Source organism: Prosopis cineraria, unplaced genomic scaffold (assembly GCF_029017545.1).
Source record: "Prosopis cineraria cultivar Desert tree isolate PC_DT_omini unplaced genomic scaffold, ASM2901754v1 PC6, whole genome shotgun sequence".
In the NCBI taxonomy this organism is placed as follows: Eukaryota; Viridiplantae; Streptophyta; class Magnoliopsida; order Fabales; family Fabaceae; genus Prosopis; species Prosopis cineraria.
This window is the reverse complement of record NW_026555337.1, coordinates 38343123-38369600: the sequence shown is the minus strand read 5'-3', so window position 1 is coordinate 38369600 and position 26478 is coordinate 38343123. Positions and strand designations below refer to the sequence as shown.

The window sequence follows — 26478 nt, the reverse complement described above, 5'->3', positions numbered from 1 at the left end:
CTAGTCAAAGAATCTCTTTGATGAGAATACAATGACGTTAGTGATAGAGTTTCTATTTAAAAGAGTCTTGACCTGACTCAATTTAGATTAGTCTAATCTCATCAAAGTCCCTTCTTCTCAATGTGAGGTAAATATAGAATATCAGATGTTCAATGCAAATATATATATATATATATATATATATCTTCATGATAAAGAATTTCCATAGAGCAAGACTTTTTATGATCTTAAAAAATTTGAATCCAAACCCATTATATGAAGAGAAGACGACCTTGATTTGATTATTTTTTTGATAGAGAACAAAATTATGTGAGTTAGATCCCAAAAACTCATTAAGATCAAGTTATGTCTCTAAACTCAAAGGACATTTAAAAATCATCCACCAATAAAGTTTTTACATTCATAGTAAAATTTAATCTCATGACTTTGTAGATTATAGACCAAATCATTATTAATTAGATCACATTTTATTGGTTACCCTCAATTTAATTCAAATTGCAATAATGCAACTTGCATCTTTTAAACATTAAGAGATCATTCTAATAAGATAGACCTGCCAAGTAAGACTTAGGATCATTTTAAAGAAATTTGAACCCACACCCATGAGTGAGGTTTGAATCCTTGTCTAGTCCTAAAATCACTTCAACCATTTGTGGCAACTCACATTGATATGCATATTATTTCATGAAAAAGTACACAAACTTTGAAGAGATCAAAATAATTGTGTGAATAAAATAAATCGAATTGATTGCTGCATATATGGAGAAAAAGAAAAGTGTGTAGGGGAGAGAATGAGAAAATGTAGGTCCTTCTAGGGGGAGAAAAACTAGAAGGGATGAATGTGTGTGAAGGAGAAGCTAAGCAATTATAAGTAATTGAAGGCACATGGAAGAGGGACAATCCTCACATGTTGTACCCTTAGCTTCCTCTCAAATTCATTCATTACTCTCTTCAATCAATGCATTTCCCACTTTCCCTTTCTTTTCTTTTCATGCAATCTTTTTATCCTCTTCTTCTCCTATTCAATTATTTGGCCCTCTCTTCCATTTCAATCAAATTTTATATTTCCATCTCTATCATAGCATACTCGATTACAACCTAGCTAGCTTGGACCAATCTATTCAACATTTTTTTCAAGTTTGATTCTGCAGAGGGAGCAGCCTGTACCAATGACCAATCTATCAAGACCTTGCAGTCTAATAACATTAGGCTCATTACCAATGGCAAAGGTAGGACCCATAAGTAAAGGGGTGCAAAATTTTAAAACTCAATGGCAAGAGTTGCAAAATAGTAAAATCTAAAATAAATAGTTCAAAATTTTTAGAGTATAAATGTAAAATACTAAAACTTATATACTGAATTTAAAATTTTTCTCAAGGTGAGAGGGGTTTATTTGTACCCCTTACCTCAATGTGGCTCTGCCTTTCATTCCTGCATGGAAGGTTGTGAGTTTAATTCGATTAATTTTCAAGAAAGCATACTTTGCCTTTGGCCTTATTTTTATACAATATTTTTTCTTGACGTAATTTCAATACAATAATTTATAAAAATGGAAATATGATGTTTGAAATTAAACCTGGACTCTGTGTGTGTGTGTGTTTTTTTTTTTTTTTTAAATCAAGATAGTCATCCTTCTGCCTCAACTCAACTAATAAAGGCCAATCTTTTCCTTCCAAAAAGTGTAGATCAAGTCTCAGGCTAAAAAGGATATGCATAATTTGCAGACATAGTTTAGTCCCATCACAGCGTTAATAACTTTTGTTTGATCACAGAAAATAAAAATCAACAAGGTGTAACCCAAACACACACACACACGCATATAGACACACATGTTATGACCTGCAAAAGTTGGGCTTGAATTGTTGAAGTCACATGGGGAGGACATGGAATATTGAGGAAGAGTGGGCTCTAAGTGTATAAGAAAGTGCCAAGCCAAGTGACCCACCCCTCTATGTTTATCCTCTTGTGCCAATCCCAATCATGCTTACTCTTCACTCATATCAACCTCCCTTTTATTTATTTATTTATTTATTTATTTATTATTATTATTATTATTATTATTATTATTATTATAAAATCCACTCATGATTGGCATTCCCCTGATTAAAGAGTGCAAGTTTAAATTTCAGGGGAATTCAAATAAATTAAACCATTTTATAATCATTTGAAATTAATTTCTATATTATTTTTTAAAAAATAAAATATATGCAAACAATATTTACAAAAATAACTATACAACGCTTTATATGTATGCAATAATTTATTATACTGATGCTAATCTGTGGTACTTTTTTGTATCAAAAAATAAACTATAATTATATTTGGTTTAACCAAAACAATATTGACTTTTTTGTTTTTTTAAGGTATTCCCATAGCTAACAACTATGAGATTGATCTTTCTAAAAAAAAAAAATCTAAGTGTCATTTAAAAATTTCACAAATTGCACTATAAATTTAACATTTTTAATTATAACTATTAAATATTTGAGTCTTTTTATTTATAGCTTAGCGTTTAACCATCAAATATTGACTTTCTTGGTCTTCACCTTGCCACATTTTTTTCAAACAATTATTATGAATCAAATTCTAAAATAATACTCTTTTATCTTAAATTATAAAATATTTTTAAATAAAATCTCACATAATAATAAATTTTATTAAATACACTTAAAAAAATTATTTTTTAAAAAATAAAAATATAAACTTTTAAAAATTTTTTTTATTTAATAACCTTAAATTTATACTTAATTAATATTAGATAAAAAATGATAATATTAAAATAAATTTATTTAATAAAATTTTAATTTTTAAAAATATTTTATATTTTAAGATAATAAATTTTATGTAAAAATATTTTATAATTTAAAATAGAGGAAATATTTTATAATTGAAATGATTTATTTTGATTGTATTCCAAAACTGTCTTAAATGTTGAGGGGCCTAAGAATGTGATTGATGGCTTGTTGGTCAAAGGGAGTACAAATCCATTTAGTGAGTTTTGGATAAGAATTAAATGAGAGTTTAATGTAACCAATTTTTTATGTCAGTTTGTCAGTTCATTTTTTTTACCAACACATATTATTCATAACAATGTCATTTTTTTCTTTTTTTCTTTTTTTTTTTGCATAAAAATCTGTCATTGATTAATTGGACTCATCTGTACTATGACTCGATCCAAAGCTAAAACAAGTTTAATTATTCATTTAATCTTGTTTATAACTTCTAGAGAATCACAAATTTAGAAGATACAGATCTTATATAACTTCTTATTTTTAATGAACATGAGTACATAACGGTCAAATAATCTTCAGTCACATGCCTGATTTTCCAGAATATAGGACCAAACTTCTGAGTTCATAAATCAGAATACCAGTCCGCTCTGACGTGTTCAGAGTTCTTTGTTTCCAATTATATTGCAACTTGCTTCCATGCATGTGATGACGTGACTTTTTTACTGTTTCTTATCACTTACTTATTTATTTATTTTCGTGATTCTCATAATATTGAACATTGTATTTACTTTTCAAGACTGAAAAATTATTATCGGAAATTTGAAATTCTTATTACAAGATTTTGAAAGTATTTTTTTTAAATATTGCAATAATTCTCTTGTCCTCTATAGGCACTTCTAATTCGTTTATAGGAGTCAAGAAAATATGGTTTAACTATTAATTTTATTTAAAAATAAAATAAACTTCTATTTTTTAAAAAAAATTAATTTTAAATTACATTTTATCCCACAATTAATAAATTTAAATATAAATAGTATTATAAAAATACAATTGATATCCCATCAAATCTTTTATGAGAAAAAATTCTTTTCAAAGTTACCCAAGAAATCAGAGGCAATATTTAATAATATTCATAACCTCGAATGTTAAAGTTTTGAATTTGTAGTATTTTTTTCACTTCTTTTTGTTTATCCGTTTTCTCTTTCTCCTCATGCTTTACTAGAATAATTATAATTTTTAATTTTTTTATTGTAAATATTATTTTTATAATAATATATTTTGTGTACATGTGCACAAAATTCATGGAATAGTGGACATACATTATTTTCTTCACTCGTACTCAAAGTCAAATTCTCCCGATGGTATGCTATCGTTGGGATTAAGTAATTTAACTATTTAATTACATTTCTTTGCCATCAAAATTATGTCAGAAGCCACCAAGTAAACATTTTAAAGAAATTAGATATAATCATAAGTCAAAGTGGAGAACTAAGCTTCATTTATTTAATTAACATGCTAATAATTAACCCATTTCTTTTTTTTTTCCTTTTCATTTTTGTTTTGGGACAATACAAATGCTAAGTCTGAAAACATGATGAATTGTTGTGTGGAATTTCTAAATCAATAAAATAGTAGTTATTTAATAATTGAAATAGCAATTAATTTCATTTTAAATATCATGTTCTGTTAGCTCATATTTGAATGCGTTTAATTATAATAATTTCATTTTAAATAGCATGTTTCGCTGGCTTATATTTGAGTATCTATTTGGATTATTCAATAAATATTCGGAAATTCTTCATATGCTTCCAACCCTACGAACCTACCTAAGCAAATGCGTCAAGAAATTATTTACTCACCCAAACCTAATTCTCCATCCCTCATTATTATCACAATTATTTCACAACATATATTTATATATGAGATTATTCATTTCTTTAATCAATAATCCACTTGCTTGCACATTCATTAGTGTATGGTGCTTATTAATTATTGCTACCTTATAGCACTCGTGAATTTGATCAACTAACAACCTCTTTGCCTTCCAATATTCATAATTTCATATTTAATTTCTCGCATATAATATATACTTCAAGTTTTCCCATATATATCTATATTGGCCAAAGGATATATATTGTAAGTCCAGCAAATTAGGTATCCATTATCCAATAATATCACATTCTCACCTTTGTTAAGAATGAAGAAAAAATAAATTTTAATAAAGGCGATTAATTAACAATAATTGGTTTTGGCCCCCAAAAAAAAAAAGAATATACTTGGTTACGCGAACCTACTATCATTATTATTGTTAGGCTAAAATATATAAAAAAAATAAATTTTAACATAGTTGCATGTGACCTTCCTTGCCTTAAAATATTGAAAATTAGCTTTTCTTACCTTTAATTTTGTTTTTCCAAAACCCCTACCGTCAATTAATTTTTTTATGTTATTAATAAAGTTTGTTATATCAAATTAATGAAATACACATGCACATGACATTGGAAAAAATATTAGGGAGAATGGTAAATAAGGACCTTGAAAAATATCAATAACCTTTTACAACTAAATTATTAGGAATTTAGAACTAAAACATCAGGAATTTGCAAACTAAAAGGTCTTTATTTTACATTAATATCTTTACAGGGTTTTCAATTATCATTCTCCCAAAATATTTTGTTAATATTTTAATATAATTTAAAGGAGAGGCAAAATTATAATTTTTTACTTTTAACACCCATAATGATACACTTATTTTTTTAATTGAGCGATACTTTATTCTCATTATTTACAGTTAACACAATTTAAGAAAAAAACTATAATTTTATTATTCTTTGTCAATTAAAATAATATTTTGTAATTCAAACAAATAAAAAAATTAAAAGCTGTCATTGAAAAAAATTATACAAATAAGAATTTATCCTTAATATATAAAAACTATGCACCATTGGTAACAACAAAAATGGATAAAATTAATACAAAAATAAATATTTTAAAAAATAATATAATTTTCATACATTTATTATTTGCTTACCCAAAATGCCGCTTAAATTTTTATGTGGCTTTTTTTGATTTGACATGGCACACTCTAATAATAACATAATAGATTTAATTAATGGTGGGGAGTTTTGAAAAAAAAAATTAAAAATTAAGAGAATTAGTTTTAAACGTTTAAATATAAAAAATGTCAAATGTAACTGTTTTAAAATTTAAAATATTTTATACATTTTAGCCTTGTTGTCTTAAGCAGATGGAGTGGTGAACAAGTCAATTGAGTTGGATTTTATAAACTTTTTCTCTTATTTATATGACATCATTTTGAATTTTAAAAAATTAGCAGCCCGTTATATATTTGTATTTTAGTAACTCATTTCTGTTGGATTATATGTGATTTATATACAAATATTTTATTTTCTATTTTGATTAATGCATTTTTATTTAGACAATAGTTTTTCGTGGTTATATATAATATTTATACATATATTAGTTAAATGATATTACTTTTTTTGGTATAAATGAACTTACATTATTTTAATAATAATCGAATTGAACCTCCAACAATGGTTAAATCACTAACATTTAAAGTTTATACCACTATTTTAACTTATTCAATAACTTGTACGGTTTTTAATATGATGAGTTTGATATAATTATGTACAGATTATTTGTGTGGGTTTCAACTTAATTCAATGTGCCAACAATGATATGCCATATTTTGCCTAATTCAAATGTACATACTAAAAGGGAAAGAAAATTGTATTTGCAACTTGATCCTTGATTATTACAAAAAAAATTGTCAAAAAAAATTATTATATGTCAAGTCACATGCCTCCCTCCCTAACTAAACGATTATAGTAAGATCATAATCATCCTCTCAATTCCTTTTGCATGTTTAATTTATAGAATATATTATTCCTAAAGTCAGGTCCCATATGTTTGTGTATGTAAACCCCAATGGCGTACATGCAACCTACTTATATCAAAGAAGAATATAACGTGTTGTAATTCGCTGGACAGCAAAATAACTTCATAATTAAATTAATTACATCTTTTCCCCTTCCTTTTGATTATATATATATATATATATATATATATAATATACTCCCTCCCTTTTTCTATTTTGGGTGCCTTCTAACTTTTTTTTATTTTTAATATAAGACGTTTGACGGGAAATTGATTATATCTTTACAATGTTATCCTAATTTAAGCTCATTAACTATAAAAGAAAATGTATAAAAATTTAAAAAACATTTAAATAGGGATAAAATTATAAATTTATTTTATTTTTAAATAAAGTTAGTAACTTAATCAACTCTCCTTAGATGTGATGAGGTAATTAGAGATAACTTGTAATTAATAGGGACCGGAGAGTGTGTGTTGTTGTTAAAAAAACAATTATGTTGCTTGCTAATTTTATATTTATTTGTAATTTATAATCATAACAAATTTTGATTTAGGAATTCAAACAACAATAAATAAGGAAGGGGTCGAATTAAGAAACATTAAGTATTAAAAAAAAGGTTTCAAAGTTTGCATTATAAACCACTTTCACCAAAAACCAAGAAAAGCCTTAAGATTTGTTAACTCATTTTTAAAAAATTAACAAGTTTCTAACTATACTCTTATTAAATGAACATATTTAATAATATACTCTTTCCATCCCAAATTATAAGACACTTTTAGATAAAATTTTACATATCAATAAACCTCATTAGATATATCTAACAACCTTATCTTTTCAAAATAAAAATATAAACTTTTCAAAATACCCATTATTTAATATAATGAAAAGAAAAGTGATAAAATTAATTATAGAGAGAGTAAGAGTAATATTAAAATTTGAGTATTTAATAAAACATCAATCTATTCAAAGTATTTATATTTTGGGACAGAGAAACTCTTTCAAAAGCACCTTATAATTTGAGATGAAGAGAGTACTTTCTATAACCAATATTTAGTAAGGAGCAAAAGAAAAAAATTGGGATAAAAGGTTAACCACATTTCTTATAAGTATGACTAAAAATTATTCTTTGCCATGCTAGCAAGAATTAGAATCCAAATGCATAAAGTTACACACACACACACACATCTTAGACAACTAATCAAAGTAGCACAACCACTTGGCCTAATTAATATATCTTATGGGAGATGTCAAGGTTTAGTGGTTGCAAGAGATTACAAAGCCGCCTAACTAATTATCTATAATCACATATTTAATTAATACATCCAATCATTTTCTTCAAGTTCTATGTCAATTATCAAACGTTCAATCCGTTTTGTTAAGCTGTGACAATCAGCTGCTTCAAGGTCCATATGTCTAAATCAATTTTGGACCAAAGTTGTTCAACAAGTGTATATATTTGTGGTTGTTAATTTATAATATACGTCATTCAATTTAACACTATCATATGGCTTGTTTTAATTAATTTGATCATAATCGATTTAATTAATTGATATATAGGTCAATAGTTTGGATGTGTCAAAGAAGGTACACCAACCAGAAGGAAAGAAGCTAAGCAAAAGAAAAGAAAATTTTAGAATGAGACCAAAGGGATAAATGATGATTATGATTTATGAGAAAAGAGGCAAAGAGATGAAAACTATCAGAACGATGTTATGTACCAACTAATCTTAACCATACCCTAAAAAGATTAATTTAATGTTGTTTAATCATGTAAAATGATTCTTGTGACGATATAGACAAATATATAAGGTTATGAGGGCCTTTATTTTATATATATATATATATATATATATATATATTGTGAAGAAAAACATTTTTAGCAATTCGGAATCTTTTTTTCCTAGTTCTTTTTTAATTCCTAGCATGGGCATGCAAATAATTAAGGTAGGTAGTGTATATGCACAATGAAGTATGTAAAATGTAAAATAAAGATAATTGTTCAATTCTAAATTTTAAAAACCACCGTTAAAATGTTAAAACTTAAAAAAACATTAGTGGTAATATACTTTCAAGTTTTTTAAGATATTGGGCAATGGAATAAAAAAAAAATTACATAATCAAAGAAAAATAGAAGAAAACTGATAAAACCATATGACATTTCTTAACGAGATGATGCGTGAAACGTGAGGTCTATTGTATACTATATGTAAGCGAGTAGAGATTATGTTTATTTAATTATAAATAATTTGGAAGTTAAGAGATTAACCTAATTAATTATTAATTAATTAATTGGATGATCTTAACAGGTCAACTGCCATGCGTTTTGATCAACTAATTCATATTCAATTCTTTTGTTTACGTTGATGCTTCCACATTTGATTAATTAATCCAGTGCAATATTTCTTATGAATAATTAATAACAAAACAGAGTGAGGAGAAACATCACGGGTTCAAATGCTTGCATCACCCAAATAAAAATACGCATAAAAATGCTTACGAATTATAGACTAAGAAAGTCAACAAAATTACATGTAATTATAAATATATTATTGATTATTGATTCACCATATTGATTATTGAAGTGTTAGCCTGCTAATTTTTTTTTGTTTTAACAATTAAATGTCAACATTTTTTAGTTTTAATTAGTATGAGTCGCATACCTGGAAAAAGCCTTTATTTTTCACAATCATAAATATTATCTAAGTTTTTCTAAGATTTATTCTTCTCCACTTGATTGTAATAGTACTTCACTTTAACCAAAATCTTTTTTTTTCAGCAACTATTTTTATCTTGCGACTAAAGTCTATGCTTTGAATTTCTTCGACCATAACGAAACTACTCCTTCTTCCATATTAAAATAATTATTTTTTTCCAAAGATTAAGAAAGCTCTTTAAAAATATTAGGAAAGCTACTGAATATTTTAAATTGTAAAAAAACTATATTTAATTAAAATATCCATACATTAATTTATAGTTATTTGCTATGCATCCTCTCTTCACAAAATTAAAAATAAATAAGATATACACTCATAAATAAATAAATAATAGGTATTTGATATTTTAAAATAAAATAAAAAGGGCAAAGTAATTATTATTTAAAAAGAACGAATAATATTTAAATATGACCTCAAAGGATTGTCCCCTTTAGGTGCAATAATAAAAGTAATAACAAGTATTTCTTCCATTAAAAAATACAAGTATTTTTTAAAATGTTAAATATTAAAAAATATAAGATAGTTTTAGTATTTCAAGGTGTAATTAATGTATTTTTTCAAGTGCTTAAAATAAATAAATCACTTTATACTTATTTTAAAATGAAACACCCTATCACATAAAAGTAAATATAAAAAGATGATGTTAATTTAAAGATAATTAACTACTTTATTAATATAAGATTTGATTAAAAATAATTTTTATTTTTTAATGAAAAAAATATTCCTTCTATTGTACTAAGGACAATGACATTTAAAGCCCTTGCGAAGAAATTTATCATAATAAAAATCTATAAATTTTACATCAAATATTTTTTTTTGAAAATATGTATATATTTATACAAATATAAATAGACTGAATGAGTAATGTTTTCCCTTAAAATTGGGGATGTAATGAAAGAGTTAACGAGAGGCAAGGCCGTGTAACTGCCTTAGGCCTCAGAAAAAAAAAATCTTAATACATACATATGTCATAGTGTAATTGATATTTATATTATTATATGTTTAATTATAGATAAAAAAGAATAAAATATATTAATTGTTTTTTCAATTGAAAAAAGCTTCAATCATTTATACTATAACTTTAATTATTGGACTAAGCCTATTATCTATTTAAAATAATAGTCAAATCTATGATATGCTAATTTATATTATGTCATCTTATAAAAAAAAAAAGGCACTGTATCCCTTTTCTCAAGCTCTCCTTTACAATCTCAATTTTAATTTAACTTTTCATCTTGCTATGCTGGTATATGATCATAGATATTTTTTGTATTTGAAAGGGACAATTATACACATTAGTCTTTGCAAAAAATTTCAGTTTAGGTCTCTAAATTTTTTCACACGGCCTTGATGGGAGATAGTGTTCATGAATTTTTCAAGGGAGAATTTATTTTGAAAATACATTATTAAAGGAAATAACAGTGACAGTAGCAACCGTCGAATGATTCAATTTGAGTCGAAAATGGAAGCATCCATTGGGTTTGGACAAAGGAATTTTTGAACAATTGAACAGGTCGTTTCATGTTTGAATCGGTCAGGAACCAAACTTCTTTAAAGTTAGTGGGTCCCACGCAAGCTGAATCCGACGGCTCACATTAGTCCACACCCATCATCACAGCTGGAGCTCTATAGGTAGCGTGAAAGAGATGGTATAAGACACAATCATAGTCTCATGATACGTACATTAAAGTCCAGCTCCTCCACTGCTACTCGTGGACTTTCCTAAAAGCCTTGCCGTTTTATTTGGTTGCATTTACTGGTTTGGAACAATTCAAGTGTTTTTTGTAAGAGACTTTTTTTTTTTCTTGCTTTATTTTATAAGGGATTTTACACATTTTTAGAACCATTAATTACTTGTTTTTGTTATGTTAAATTTATTAAAGAGTTAAATGACAGTTTTACTTTTAAATTATAAATTTATGAGAGTTCGAGATCCTAAACTTATTTTTAATATAATGTTTTTCTTCAACATTTATAAAGAGCACAATGCCACTCTTATTGTTAACAAAAAGCTAACTTTTATCATTAATTAATCATAAAATAAGCTCAAAAATTACACAAAAATTTTTTGGGTAATTTTTTTATAATTTTTGAGATATTGTTTTATAATATTCTAGTTAACTACTCCCTCCATTTAAAAATATAAAATATTTTTTGATGAGTTAAATTTTAAAAAATATTGGACATTTTAAGTATTTCAAGGTATAATTATTATTTTTTAAAAATTTTATTTATTAAATAAATTACTTTATATTTATTTTAAAGTGAAACACCTTTTTAAATAAGGGTAAATATAAAAAGATAAAGTTAGTTTGAAGGTAAGTAACTACTTTATTAGGGTGAGATTCAGTTAAAAATATCTTATATTTTTAAACAAAAGGAGTAATAGTTAAAGTTAATATATTTGTTAATGATAAAGATAATATTGTATTGTTTTTAAATGTTAAAGGAGAATAATAAAAAAAGAGTTTAGAATCATAGGTTAACCCTTTTTTAAATTCAATAGAGATACTTTTTACAAAAAGATAATAATTATATTTTAAAAAACTAAAAATATTTTATATTTTTAAATATATAATTCTTTAAAAAATATCTTATATTTTTATGCAAGCTCTGACTGATGACCTTTTTGATTATTGGGGATTGTGTGTCACAAATTTGATTATTGCAAAGAAATAGTGGAAAGCAATTATAATATGCATTCATTCATTTTAAAATATAAACTATTTTTTAAAGAGTTAGATATTTAAAAATATAAAAAAATTGAGTCTTTTAAAGTATAATCATTATTTTTTTTCAAAAGTGTCCGTAATAAATAAATCACTTTATATTATTTTAGAGCAAAAAATGATATTAAATAGGGATAAAAATGTTTTACATTTTTTAATAAATGAAGTATTAATATTTTCTATATAACAAGGTTTTTTTAAAGTATCTTCCTATTAAAAGAAATTTTGTTTGAGATATTGTTGGGTATTCAATATGAGCATATTATCTCTTAGTGTGAATTTAAACATTAATTCAGGATTAGCTTATCTTATTAAATTCAATTCCTGTTAATTTGTAAGGTTTTAAGATAAGCCTAAGGTAACTTTTTGATACACATATATATCTGTGGACATGTATGCATACACGTGTGTGTAACTTTGTAGAAAATTCTAGCATCAAGTGCAGGTTCTCTCGTTATCATTCTCTGTTCACAGTAAATTTAAAAGGCAAAACTAGGTTGATGAATTTACTCTTCCTTAATTTTTTTTTTATATCAGTTGAGCATTCATGAATTCTTTTTCAAGTGTGCTTGTTATTTTCAATGATATTTTTAATTATGTTATCTGAATAAGATTTAAAAAAAAACTCGGTCCATTTATATGTCATTGTCATAAAGCAAGTCCTTTTATCTTTAGTTTAAATGGAGATAATTTTTTCTTTTGATAAAAATAAAGTGTGCTTATAAATTGTTTTGAATATAATGAACATTACTTAAAGATTAAGAATGTTTTCTTTTGATTTTTTTTTCTTAACAAAAAATGTGTGGTTCTTTGGAACTATGATGGATACTTGTTGGAGTTTGGAATGTTTGGAATGATGACTAAGAAGTGGGAATGTTGAAATGTGATTGTTTGATTGGTTTTGGTTTGGCTTTGTTTGGTGCCTATTTAAATCATCCACTTATCATTGCGCATTTGTGTTTCCTCACTCAAAGTCATTTCCTATTTTCGTCACTTGTTTTCTCTTCTCCCACAAGTAACGCCATGTGGATTTCCTTTCCTCTTTTTAATTACGAACTCTCCATGGCTGGAATTTTACAATAATGACCTCAACTTTTTTCCCAAGCTCCAACCATTAGGAATTTAAAACATTCAATTTTTCATATTTTATAATATCACTGCTCCCCCATGATATCTCAAGAACCGAACTGAATGGTTAAACTGACTTAATTATCAATTCGACCCGTTAACAATTTGATTTAGATTAAAAGATTATTTTTTTAATTAATGGACAAGAGTTGACCTGCAAGTGAACCTGTAACATTCTAATTTTTAGATAAAAAAATTTATGAAATTTAAGTTTTTTTTAAATGATGATAATAATAGGAATTTATATTATTTGAGGTTATTTAAAAATAATAATATGGTTAGGCATTTAATTATAAATTAAAAACTTAAGTTTAAAATTATATAAGAAATATTTTGTTAAGATATAATTTTAAGATTTAAAAAAAATATTATTAATGTGTGTGTGTGTGAGTTAAAAAGAAAAAGAAAAGAAAAGAAAAGAAAGTAAAAAAAAAGGGGGAGGGGGTTTAGTCCCATATCAGTTAGATGTGGGAATGAAAGGCACCTCCTCATGTATAAAAAGAGGAGGTACATTGTGGAGGAAACATGAGAAATTTTTTATTATAATTTGTGAAAATTGCAACTAAGGACCTAAGATGCAATTTGTGAAAATTGCAAGTAATGGTCCAAAGGTTTGAATAATTAAATTTAAACCTATAATTTTTTTTAATATAATTTTGGGACCACAATCCCATTTTTATATTATTTTACTCTCTTTCTCTCACGTTGCTTGGCGTTTTCTCACAAGGGGGATTATTTTCTTTTTCTTCAGGTATGTTCTAATTTTCCTGTTTAGATTAGCATTTAAAAATTTATTTAATTACAAAATTAATTTTATAGTTATTTTCTAAATAATATTAGCTTTCTAGTGATATGATTATTTTGTAGGATAGAGTAAATATTCTGATTGGGATTTTTTTATATGATAGTTAATCTGATGATATGATAGATTAAAAATATAGGTTAAAACTCTTAGAGATATAATAAATATTATAGAATATTTTTTTGAGATTGAAACTCATGTTTAAGAATTTTTGAGTTAAAATTTAGATCTATATAGTTGAATTTATGTGGAATCTGAAATGTAGGGATAAACCTATGATTATTAAATATTTATTTAAGTATGAATAGATATTTTTGAGGTTATAGAAAGGTGATTTGAGGCTTCAAGATAATTCTAAAATTTTTAATTTATTTTTGAATGAATTTTTAGAATATAGAAGGATGAAATTGTGATACGAAAAGTGATTTGAGGATAAAAAAATAGTTTATTAGGGTACGAGAATTTTAGAAAAAGAATTTGGAAAGTTAAATGAGGTATAAATCTTAAATTAGTGTTAATATGGATTATAGATCTAAGACTTTCTAACTCTTTAAATTAGAGTTATGTATTTTAATGTAAAATTAATATATAGTATTATGAAATAACTATGTAGATTGTATTGACAAAGATAGTAGTGAAAGAGGAGTTGTGAAAGGGAACTTGTTATTCAAGACACAAGGTAACCATTATTAATGTGTTGTGATGGGTGTGTTTGTGAATGGTTATGTGTTGTTTTTATTGTTTGGAAAAATTATAAATTATTGAAAATAAATACTGTATATACTTATTTGAAATTATTGCCAAGTGGGTTAAAAATTTATTTTTGTTTATCATGATAAGATATTATTGTTCGGATATATTCATGTTTGGATATTTGAATGATGCATGACTTGTCAGGGTATTTTAATGTATGGTGTTAATGGAAATTTCTGTTCGGTTAATTATTACCACTTGGTAAGCCCTCATTGGACCCAATGAGTGGCGTGTCGCTTGGTCCAACTCACCTTTGGCCGGGTGATTTGGCGTCCGAGCATGGCGAAAAGAGGATATAAGGTGCAGTCATGCAAATTAGATACTTGTTTGGTTTGTTTGAAAGTATTATTCGGTTAAATATTTTGTGTGCCCACTTAGCAATCGTATGATTAGTTACATTCGCATGCATCGTTACATATTAATTTTTGGTTACTGGGACTTTTAAGTCTCATTCCCCGTGGTTAATATTTTTACAGGAGAGAGTCCGGCCGAGAAAACACCAGAGGTGTAACTATAGTGTATAAGACACCATCTTTTACGTTGCCTCTTATTTTGAATTATACAATGTATCTTGTGCCAACTTAGGACATATCTTCTTTGAGAAGCATGTAAACTCTAATCCTTTTTATTAAAAGTATTTATATGACCAAGAAGATTATGTCTGTCCCTCTTAATTTATGATCTGACTTGAATATCATACCATGAGGATCTTGTCTGTCCCTCATGGTTTTAATTGCTTTTTGAGATATTTTAAGACCTGTGGTATATTGTATAGTAGAAATTTTTCTATCATGATAAGGGTATGATGAGGGTTTAATGAAAAAAATAATTTATTGAATTAATGATTTATGAAAAATTAGTTTGTAAATTTGAGGGTGTTACAGAACCAGGTCGACAAATTGAGCTGAAAAATCACAATGATTTTAAATAAAAATCAAACAGGTCTATATCAAATAAAAAAATGCTAGAAATTTTAAAAAATTAGAAAAACCTAAAAATCGAACCTTTCAAAGTGTGAACTTTATTTTGAACTCAATGAAAATACTTTTAAATCTACTCATGTTTGATTTAGCCAAAATCCACCCTTGTTTGTTTAGCTATAAAATTATAAACTACAAATTGTGTTATTTTATTGACAATGATATATATTGTGGAAATATATATATATATATATATATATATTAATTTTATATACATATTTCATATTATTTTTTATTTAATTTTTAATTAATTATTACATTATCAGTTCAACCGTAAATATAATTGAATGCAACTAAACCGTGAAAATCAATGTCGCCAGCACGACTGTTAAAACATTATCCATACATGAATATATAACTTCATTTTATTTAATTTTAAAGGACTTTGGGAGGAATTATACTAACAAACTAAATACCATCTTAACCCAAACATTATCTCCATGCAGAAAAAAATTCAAATTCATGTTTATTTTTTTATCATAAATTCATATTTAATAATATATTTCTTTCTTACTGCTAAGCAGTGAGTACTTGAACTCTAACAAGCTAATAATATTTTCATTAAATAATTGAAATAAAAAGGTTACCATATTATTTAGATGGCTTATTTACACAAACCAAGAGATACTCATAAAAACCCAAATTTTTAATTTTTAATATGCTTGATTAGGCCAATTTTTTTTTGAAAAAATAATAATAATTTTTTTTGAAATATATAAATGAAACTTAATCCCTCAAAATGTTATAATTTCTCTAAAATTTTTAGAGAATTTTCTATCATTAATAAATTTATATAAATTATAAAATTATCTTTATTGAAAATAAATGATTAATAAGTTTTGTTTAAATATTCATAACTTTCTTCTTTATATTCGCAACAATGCAACAATAAATTATAACTTTATATATTAAATTTTTATTTACCGCTACATTATTGCGAATATAAGAAAAAAAGTTGTTAATATTTAAATAAAGTTTGTGAATTATTTATTTTTAATAAGGATAATTTAATAATTTATATAAATTTATTAATAACATAAAAGTCTTTAAAAATTTTAAAAAATCATAATATTTTAAAAAATTAAATTATCATTTATATATTTTAAAAAATTATTGTTATTGTTTTTAATCATGCTTGCATAGAAAGATCTGGAGTTCAGAAAATGTATTTTTAAAATTAAAATGAAATAAAACTTAAAGTAAAATGACATTGATTCTTGACCTTGTCCCTTGAAATTGATGGCGCGAGTCTCTACCTGGGATACAGTAAAAAGTCAGTGGGACCCACAAGAGCTTCAAATTCAAGCCAATGGAGAACTGGATAAGACGCGTCTTGTCTTAACATCAAGAATAATAGTTATTGTTAAATTATTTTCCTTGACAAATGATATCTTAAAATTTTGTTAGATAAATAAAATATTTTGTAATTCAGTTTCATTTTTTTATAATGAAAAACACTGGTATTTATTTTAAATCCCATTATTTACAATTTATGAACAATATAATCCACAGAATGTATAAAAACATGTAAAATTAAGAAATAAAAAATATGACCCATTGGCCATAGTAATAAATTAAAAGTAAAAACAGACTAACAACAAGGTTTTTGGTTCCACGCCTATAACCGGGGGAAAGAAAATCCACTGGAGCCATTAATGATGTGATCATCCATTATATAATTTTTATAGAAATTTCAATAAACTATATGATTTATAAATTATACATAATATTATTTATTATACAAATTTTGGGAAATACACAAGGCGCATTAATTATTTTTTTTATCACATCGCCCAATATCTTAATAAATTAAGGTTATCACCATCACCTGTTTAAGCTAATTCAGGTTGGCAAAAAAAAAAAAACAAGAAGAAGTTTAAACTAATTCAGATTTTGATTGTGTAAGATTGTTATTATCGATGATAATTTTATAGTTATCTTCAGAATGTTTTTAACATTTTAATTGAAGGAAACTATAAATTTTAGAGCTCAAATTCAAGAGTTAAGATTCTAGGATAAATTAATCATTGTAATTGTATATGATAAGTCTGATTGAGATAAGTTGAAATTAGAATTTAATCCCAAAAACAAAAAAGAAATTAGAATTGAGAGCGGGGTGAGGAAAGTGGAAGGAATGACGTGGGAAGTGGGGGAGTGCCAGCAGGTTATGAAGAGGCTCCAACTGGCAATGTGGGCCCCTCATGAGAGAGAGAGAGAAGAATTAAACAAAACACGCAAAACAAAAGGCTTCGAAATGGCGGCATTATGCGTTCCCTCCTTCCAACCCGAGCCTCCCCTTCCACGTCCACCTTCTTTTTTTTTCCTTAAAACAATTAATTATTTCGTCCATGTATTATTATTATTTTTTGGGGCCGAAAGCTATGTATTATTAACTTGATTGCAACTTTTTTTGTGTGCCAAAATTTAAAAGCTAAGATATATGAGTTAAATTTTAAAAGGTAAGTTGTAACTAAATTAAAATTATTAGGACTAAATAATTAATTATTTTAACATAAACATCAACTTCCTATCCCTTATTCCCTCAATTTAAATTTTTACTTTTTTAAGTATTATGTTAAAAAAAATTCCCTCTAATTCTATTTATAAAAAAAAAAGAAAATATTTTTTCTATTGATGATGCATGACGTTATTCTTTTCCATTGCAAATTTTCTCTTTTACGACATTTAATAACTTACAATATAATATATTTAATAAAGATAAAATTGATAAATTATTTAAATTTTAAATAAAAATATTAAAGTTTAATATTTTTTAATTTAATAAAATAGGTTGAAAGTCATTTTTAGTAAGAAAAGTTTATGTGAAAGTGATTTTAAATATAAGTGAATGAACTATAAAACATTTTTGGTCCTTTTAACAAAGCAATTTTTATATTTTAAAATGTAATTAATAATATTTTTAGTTGAGAGTGTAATTAATATATTTTTTATTAAAATATATTGTTAATTAAGAACAAACATAAAAGAAAGTGAAGTTTTAAAAAATATTAATTAACTTATCAAGAGATTGGCCAAAAAAACTTATTAAGAGTATAAATTAGTTAAAAATGTTTTATAGTTCATAAATTAATTTGATATTTCAATGAGTCGGTCGTATATCAAATTTTAAAATTTTTTGAGTGTCACCTCAAAATGTGTTCAATAAATATGATATAAAATCAGCTGGCTTTTACCACAAAACGACAAGTCGTATTCATAACGGAATGGGAGATTACGGCGAAGCTGTCTTTATTCATACTCCTACTTCATAGCCCCGTCTATCATGCCACTAGGGCTCCGTGTACCACCGTTCTGTCTCACTTGAATTTAAGACTCGCTGCATTTAAAAAAGACAAATTAAAATTTTATCACAAATTTATTAATAATTACAAAATCCGGATTAACAATTAAAACCAGTAAGCTTTTACCGTAAAAACGTACTTGTGATGTTCGCATAAGCCAGTACAGTACGGGAGGGAAAAATATCATATTAATTTTTTTTTGAAAGAATATATGTATATTATTAAAAGTTTAACTTTATCTGAGAAAAATCCATTATAAAATACTTCGAAATTAGTCCTTACTTTCTCGGAATCTAAAACCAGGAAGCTATTCCAACCTGTTTTCCAAGCCCGTGTTACGAAGCTCAACCTTCAAAGATGTGAACAATAATTCTACCAAAAAGAAACAAAAAACAAAAAATAAAAATAAAAATAAAAATAAAAATTTTTCCAAAAAAAAAAAAAAGCTTGCCATTTTATAACTGGACTTTGCCTTTACAATGAAGCTAATGTGATACGCAATTTGGTTCACTATAAAAGTAAAAGATTTCTTGCTTGCGTATGAATGGATAATCATGCTAATTTCTATCCCTATTTAAATCACGAACCCGGCTTCATCTAATTTCATCTAAAATTTTTAAATTTTAATTTTAAGTTCAATTAAATGAAGTTACCAAAAAAACTATGACTTAATCATTAATGAATTGGATTAAGTGTTTGAGTTAAAAAAAACTCATGATTGATAAAATAATGCCATTAAAAGTTACCTTTGATATTTTTATTAGGTAAATGAGCAAACTATCATTTAAATTTTAAGTTTAATAACACTTTAGGTCACAAATTTATTTATCATGTAAATTGTTCTTTTAGTTTTTGAAAATGATTCAATTTTACTTTTGCTATGAATAAAAATTAACTTTAATTATTATTTAATTAAAAAATGATATAAAATAATCTCAACATGAACTGTGTAATAACCAACGGTTAAAGTTTATTTTTGTTGACAGTATAGATTAGATTGTATTATTTTTAAAAGTTGAAAAAATAATTTACATAATAAATAAATTCATAATTTATGGTGTTACTGAATTTAAAATTTAAAAAATAATTTTTTCATTTACTTATTTTTATTTAAGATAATTGCATATCCTAAAATTCAAATTTGATATCTTAAGATAAGCTAATTTACCTCATTTGATCAATTAAATCTAAATCCCCTTGGTATTAAAAAAATTTGATAGTTCATGTATATAGAGATTAGTTACGGATAAATTTATCTACCTTCCATTAAAGATAAGATGCCACCTATATTTGTAGTAACATCACACATACACATTACCAACTAACAATAGTAGGTAGAAAATTTAACCTGAAATTTGCATAATTATGATCCTCCAAGTTTCAAGAGACAGTGGGTACTTGCCTGACAAAACTTATCCTTGTTTCGTGAGTCTTCTTGATTACTTTACATAGTGCTTCCTCATTTATGGCTTTTTTTTTTTTTAAAAAAAAGGTTGAATGTTATAAAATGTAATATATTTTAAGTTTTTTAATGTATAATTATTATTTTTTAAAAAAAGTTACTATAAAACACCTTAGTAAATAAAAAAATGATAAAACAAGGTTAAAAGATAAGTAATCACGATTAAATTTAATTAAAAATATCTTATATTTTTTAAGAAAGAAAGTATATAAATCAAGTAGTATGATATAAGAAATAAGAAAAATTACAAAAAAATACGGTTGTAGAGAATCAAATTTTTTTTACCCCGTGAACTTAATCTGCGTGGGAAAAATAATAAAAGATACATACAAATAATTTATATTTTTTAATCACATTTTACAATTCGATAAGCTTTGAGTGAGCCAAGTGAAAATACTGTGTGAATTACTAACGGGTTGGATTTAATAAAAAAAGGTAGATGCTTAATGCTCAGTCTTGTCTTAACTATAATTATTTTTAATAGGATACATTTGTGTACAATAAAAAATATTGAGTAAATTAATAATGATTTTCTAGAATATTTAAAAAATACAATTATTTAGAATTTTTTTATAATTGTACCAAGGTGACATAGATTTCAAGAACACAGTTTTTTTATGAAATGAAAAAATTGCATTTTTAATTATTTCAATTACTTTTAAAATATAAAAAAATTGCTTAAAAATAATCAAAGCATGGGCACTTTCAATTTTTATCACCGATATAATTTTTTGGGTGTTGAAAAAGGTGGTGTAATAAAAAAATAATAAAATAATCCGAGTTAGAAAACGAGGGATTAACTTCAAACCACCACACAGCTCCTCCTCTTTTGATTACGCGTAGACAATTCATCTGACTTCGCGTTCCCGCCGCCCCACTCTCTCTAGTCGCAGTCACTTTCTCTCTCTACAACTCCCCCAGACCAAACCACCATTTTGCATTTACTTATTTTATTGATTATTGATTTATTGATGATTTTATTGGTTATTGATATATAATCATCTCTCTTCTTCGTTCCTGAACATTCAACAAGACCATCACACGCTTCTGTCTTTTCTTTCTCTCTTCTTCAACAATGGCCAAATGGAGCCACAAGGCTCGCAAGCACTCTTACATCTCTGTCCCTTCTCAGATCATCAGCTCCTTATCGTCTTCTTCTCTACAATCTCTGCTTGAATCACCCAAGAAATCTTCCAGAAACTTCAAGTTCTTCTTGTCCTTCAGAAGCTCACGACTCTGGTTTCTCACTCTCTTCTTCGTTGGTTTCCTTGGGATGCTCAAGTTTGGATTCGACTTTGATGTGCCGTTTTCTCCCTACCCTTGTGCTACACCTCAGCTGAATCTCCCGGCAATCTCAAACGGTCACTTTGAATCTCCCCATCATCAAAATCTTAAGAAAGACGAGGTTTTGGATGATACGAGGTTGTCGCTGTCCAATGTAGAGGTGAAAGAGGAGGTTGATGATGGGGAAGTTGAGAAGAGCGAGTTCTGGAAGCAACCAGACGGATTGGGTTACAGGCCTTGCTTGGGCTTCAGTAGGGATTACAGGAAACAAACCGAAGGGATTGTGAAGAACAGGAGGAAGTACCTCATGGTTGTGGTCTCTGGTGGGATGAATCAACAGAGGAATCAAATTGTCGATGCTGTTGTCATTGCTAGGATCCTCGGAGCTGCCTTGGTTGTCCCAATTTTGCAAGTCAACGTCATTTGGGGCGACGAAAGGTAAAAATAATCGTTTCTGCAACTACTCAGAAGACAAAGTTTTGAACTTCCTATTACACTTTTCCTTGTTTCAATCGAATTGCTGTTAGGGTCATTTCTTCGTTATCGTTAATGATAAAGTTTTGAACTTATGTTGTTACTACTTCGATGTTTGCAGTGAATTCGCTGATATATTTGATTTGGAGCACTTCAAGAGAGTCCTTGCAAATGATGTTCGAGTGGTTTCTGCATTGCCTTCGACACACTTAACGACCAGACCAGTGGAAGGAAGCCCTCCACTTCATGTCACTCCAAGCTGGATACGCTCTCGGTATCTCAGAAGAGTAAGAATTTAATATTTTTTTCTTCTTGTCTTTTTTATGTTCTGTTTTTGAGCACGCGTTAAGTTATGCTCATGGCTTTTACTCTTTAGTTGCTTTAGCTTCTCTTAAAGTGTTGCCATAATAATGCTTTACTGTTTGCAAAATAACATAGCCTTGTTGATCATATGACACCACTATTCACATTATTGGAGTTTCCTTGTATGAAGAGGAACTAAAACTTGCTTTATCTTGTCTGGGAAAAAAAGTAGGTAGTTGGTAAGTTAATTTTGTTGAAGAAGAATTCATATGATTCTGTTGTCCTTTGCAGCTTACCAGAGAAGGTGTTTTGCTCTTACGTGGCTTGGATTCAAGGCTGTCGAAGGATCTTCCTCCTGATCTTCAGAAGCTTCGATGCAAGGTATTGTGTTAGTGAAGAGAAAAAAGAGAGAGAAACTTCATTTCCAAGAAAATTGTTGGTAGATTCATAGACTCTAATAATAATATAATACCTTAAATTTTTTTTCCAGGTTGCTTTTCATGCCTTAAGGTTTGCGAGGCCAGTTCAAGAACTTGGTGACAAGATTGCCGAGAGGATGAGAAGCAAGGGACCATACCTTGCCCTTCATCTTCGAATGGAGAAGGATGTATGGGTGAGGACCGGGTGCTCTCCGGGTCTAAGTCCCAAGTTTGATGAGACAGTACACAGTGAGAGGATAAACCGGCCAGAGCTATTGACTGCAAAATCAAACATGACTTCCCAAGAAAGGAAGCTTGCTGGTCTATGCCCCTTGAATGCTGTAGAAGTAGTCAGGTAAACATAAACTAAGCCTATGTTAAGTGTAAAATTGATTTACTTATAGGATGCTTGATGCTGAATTAAGCGAAATGATCTTCTGATTAATGCATGTTTTGGTTTTGTTGTAAGGCTGCTTAAAGGTCTAGGAGCTCCTAAGAATGCAAGAATCTATTGGGCTGGAGGGCAACCATTGGGCGGAAAAGAAGCTTTGCTTCCGTTAATCCAAGAGTTTCCACATTTTTACAGCAAGCATGATCTTGCTGTGCCGGGTGAACTAGAACCGTTTTCCCAAAAAGCGTCTCTGATGGCTGCCATAGATTATGTAGTTTCCGAGAAGAGCGATGTTTTCATGCCATCTCATGGAGGAAACATGGGCCATATGCTTCAGGTATACTTGCTAGTTACTCCCTTGTTAGTTGAGAAACTCATGTCATAACATAAAATGCTCTATACAAATCAGTTTCCTTTGTGATGTTGGATATAATCAGAATGTTTATCAGAGTCTCCGAGCAATTTTAGCAGCATTAACACTATCTTTAACATAAACTTTTATGGCTTTAAGTACATGATCTTGAGCCTTTAAGTACAAATTCCTAAGGCTTTGTTTTGGTTAGGCACCATGCAAAGTATATTTTATTTTGGTAATCCTTGTTTAGCAAATTGTATCAGTTTTATGTGTTTTGTGATACAAGTGTTATGATTCATTTTATTTCTTTGCATTCTATGTACCATCTTGTTCCTAATTTCGTTAATGTTACTGTTATTGCAGGGTCACCGGGCGTATGCTGGGCACAAGAAATTTATCACACCAAACAAACGACAGATGCTTCCCCATTTTCTGAACTCTTCCCTTCCTGAAGCAGAGTTCAACAGAATCATCAAAGAACTTCATCATGAGTCCTTAGGGCAGCCGGAGCTCCGGAAGCCCGGGAGGGATGTCACCAAGTATCCGGTCCCTGAGTGCATGTGCCAAGACTCACGAGCTGGATCTCACCTGTAATTTAACACCAAACTTACTGGTATGCCAAAAAAAAAAAAAAAAAAAGCCCTGACAAGAAGGAAAATGAAGGCCTGTTTCTGCAGTTCCTACTACAATTTTGATCTGCCAGATGTCGATCGACTAATCAACCGGGCTTTGGGTGTTCTGCCACAGTTTGTTGTGAAGCATGCCACTCTCTTCAGGTGTACAAATATGAATTATTGCTAAATATACTTTGATGCAAAGGGGATCCCACAAGTCAATTGATAGAATACACAATAATGCACAGCAGAAAAGATCATTCTTTAATTCTTTTATACGCATAAGGGATTGTATAGGATTGCTTTGTGTAATTCTTTGCACCATACTGCAGATGTATGCATATATTTGTATAAATTAAAGCTGAGATTTATCATGAACTGAATTATTCCCATTTGATAGAATGATTACAATCAGTTGAATTTAAGCAGAAATTGCTCAGATTTGGTGGATCCTAGTGATGTAAGAAGGTAGATATCAACTATCTTCATTTCTGAACTTCCATTCACCACCTTGTTCTCCCTGTCTGTTACATTCACAAAATGATTTGGTGGATTACAGTTGGCAAAACATGGGTTTGACAACACGACAGACAAGCAAGGTCATTATTGTTTTGGTTCAAACAAGGATTTAGGAATAGATTCGTTTTGTCTTAAATATGAGTTTTGGGAAGTGGGTCTTAGGGTAAACTAAACACATCCTTAATCTCTAAAAGCATGTCTTATTAATGGTGAAGAATCTATCATCTCATAATAATTGTATGGGAAGAATGCAACTAAGGACCTCATTAGAAAATTAATATCAAATCAGGATTTCATCATAACCTAACTTCCAAGTTCAATACTCATCTTATCAAATCAGGATCTCATTATAATCCTGGTTTCCTCATTGGTTTGGTATTCTCAACTTCCAAAAGTTTATGATCTTGCATGCTAATATTTTTGAGAATTATTTCATTGTCATTGTTTTAAAAATTGGATAGTTGGATCGTCAACCAGAACTATTAATTGCTTGATTTGGACCAAAAAACTATTTTTATGATTGAATCGAATTTAATTGAAGTTGAGTAGTTATTAAGTCAGAAACTGAAGTTGAACTAGGAACTAGAACGATTTTCAGAAAACCAGACGGATTTAAACATAATACTAAAAAGATCTTACAAATATAAAAAAAATTCAAAATTCAAAAAGTAGATTCTTGTTAAAAGCCAACTTTGTTTTTTGACAATTTACATGCGTAAAATATGGTTTGAGACAATTTTTTTTATAAAGATATTTATTATTATAAGTGCAAATGAAAATATTTTTAAGCCTACTCATGTTTAATTAACTTAAATTTACCTATATTTGACAAGTTATAAAATTATTATTTATAATATTATTAATTTACAGTCTATGTTATGTCATTTTATTAGTAACTAGGCATAATGTAGATTTGTTTCTTATATTTATTTTATATATGCATTTAATATTATTTTTATTTAATTATTTATTACCTGTTTGACTGTTAGATCATAAATTTTTTTTTGACCAACTAAATCATAAAAATTGAAAACATTTAACTTTTTTGATTTAATATCCTATATTGTTTATGTGAAAGAGCTTTTGGACATGATGACAAAAAAAACCAGGGGCAAGATATGCCAATGTTTTTTGGCTTGTCTTGTCAAATGTGTGCCCCCCCAGCTCAACCATGTTTGTTTTTGAGCAAATGGTTCTGCTTCATATGCTTTATATTTACAACACAGCTTATGCCTGCTGGTCTGGTCTGGTCTGGTCTGCAAGAACAACAACAACAACAACATCAACCAGAAGCAGAAAATGACAGTAAAAAATTTGAATCTGATGAACTGAGACAGTGAGCTGGTATGGTAACTTAAGCCAAGTGAATGATTCTTTGACCAATGATCACTTGGTTTTTGTGGTCCCCAGAACCTCGTGAGCTTATGCCTGTCCTCCTCTGGAGGGTAAGCATCTCCGTACTATGAAGCTTGTGATAGCTTTGATGTTGGGCCCTCCTGGCCCAGGAAATTTATTTACTGAATTGAATTCTTTATGGACTTTTGATGATGATCAACCAATACTACCATTTCCCAGATGTGACGTTCTTTATGGGTGAAAAGCCATGTCTAAGGAGA

The 26478-nt window shown here is 27.7% G+C and overlaps 1 protein-coding gene across 1 annotated transcript; it reads left to right on the top strand.

The window, feature by feature from the left end:
- Positions 1-21523: 21523 nt before the first annotated feature.
- On the top strand, positions 21524-24721 carry LOC129312642 (O-fucosyltransferase 20-like). The gene is made up of 6 exons (XM_054955317.1): positions 21524-22225; positions 22383-22548; positions 22856-22945; positions 23055-23338; positions 23453-23711; positions 24093-24721. Exons 1-6 carry the CDS (start codon positions 21579-21581, stop codon positions 24321-24323), a joined length of 1677 nt encoding a protein of 558 aa, XP_054811292.1. The 5' UTR covers positions 21524-21578; the 3' UTR covers positions 24324-24721.
- The last annotated feature ends 1757 nt before the right edge of the window (positions 24722-26478 follow it).

Bases quoted from the DNA above. Each gene is read 5' to 3' on its own strand.
- LOC129312642 (XM_054955317.1), top strand. From the start codon at position 21,579: ATGGCCAAATGGAGCCACAAGGCTCGCAAGCACTCTTACATCTCTGTC. The intron at 22,549-22,855 runs GTAAGAATTTAA...TGTCCTTTGCAG, and splicing joins GCTCTCGGTATCTCAGAAGA to CTTACCAGAGAAGGTGTTTT. The intron at 23,339-23,452 runs GTAAACATAAAC...TTTTGTTGTAAG, and splicing joins AATGCTGTAGAAGTAGTCAG to GCTGCTTAAAGGTCTAGGAG.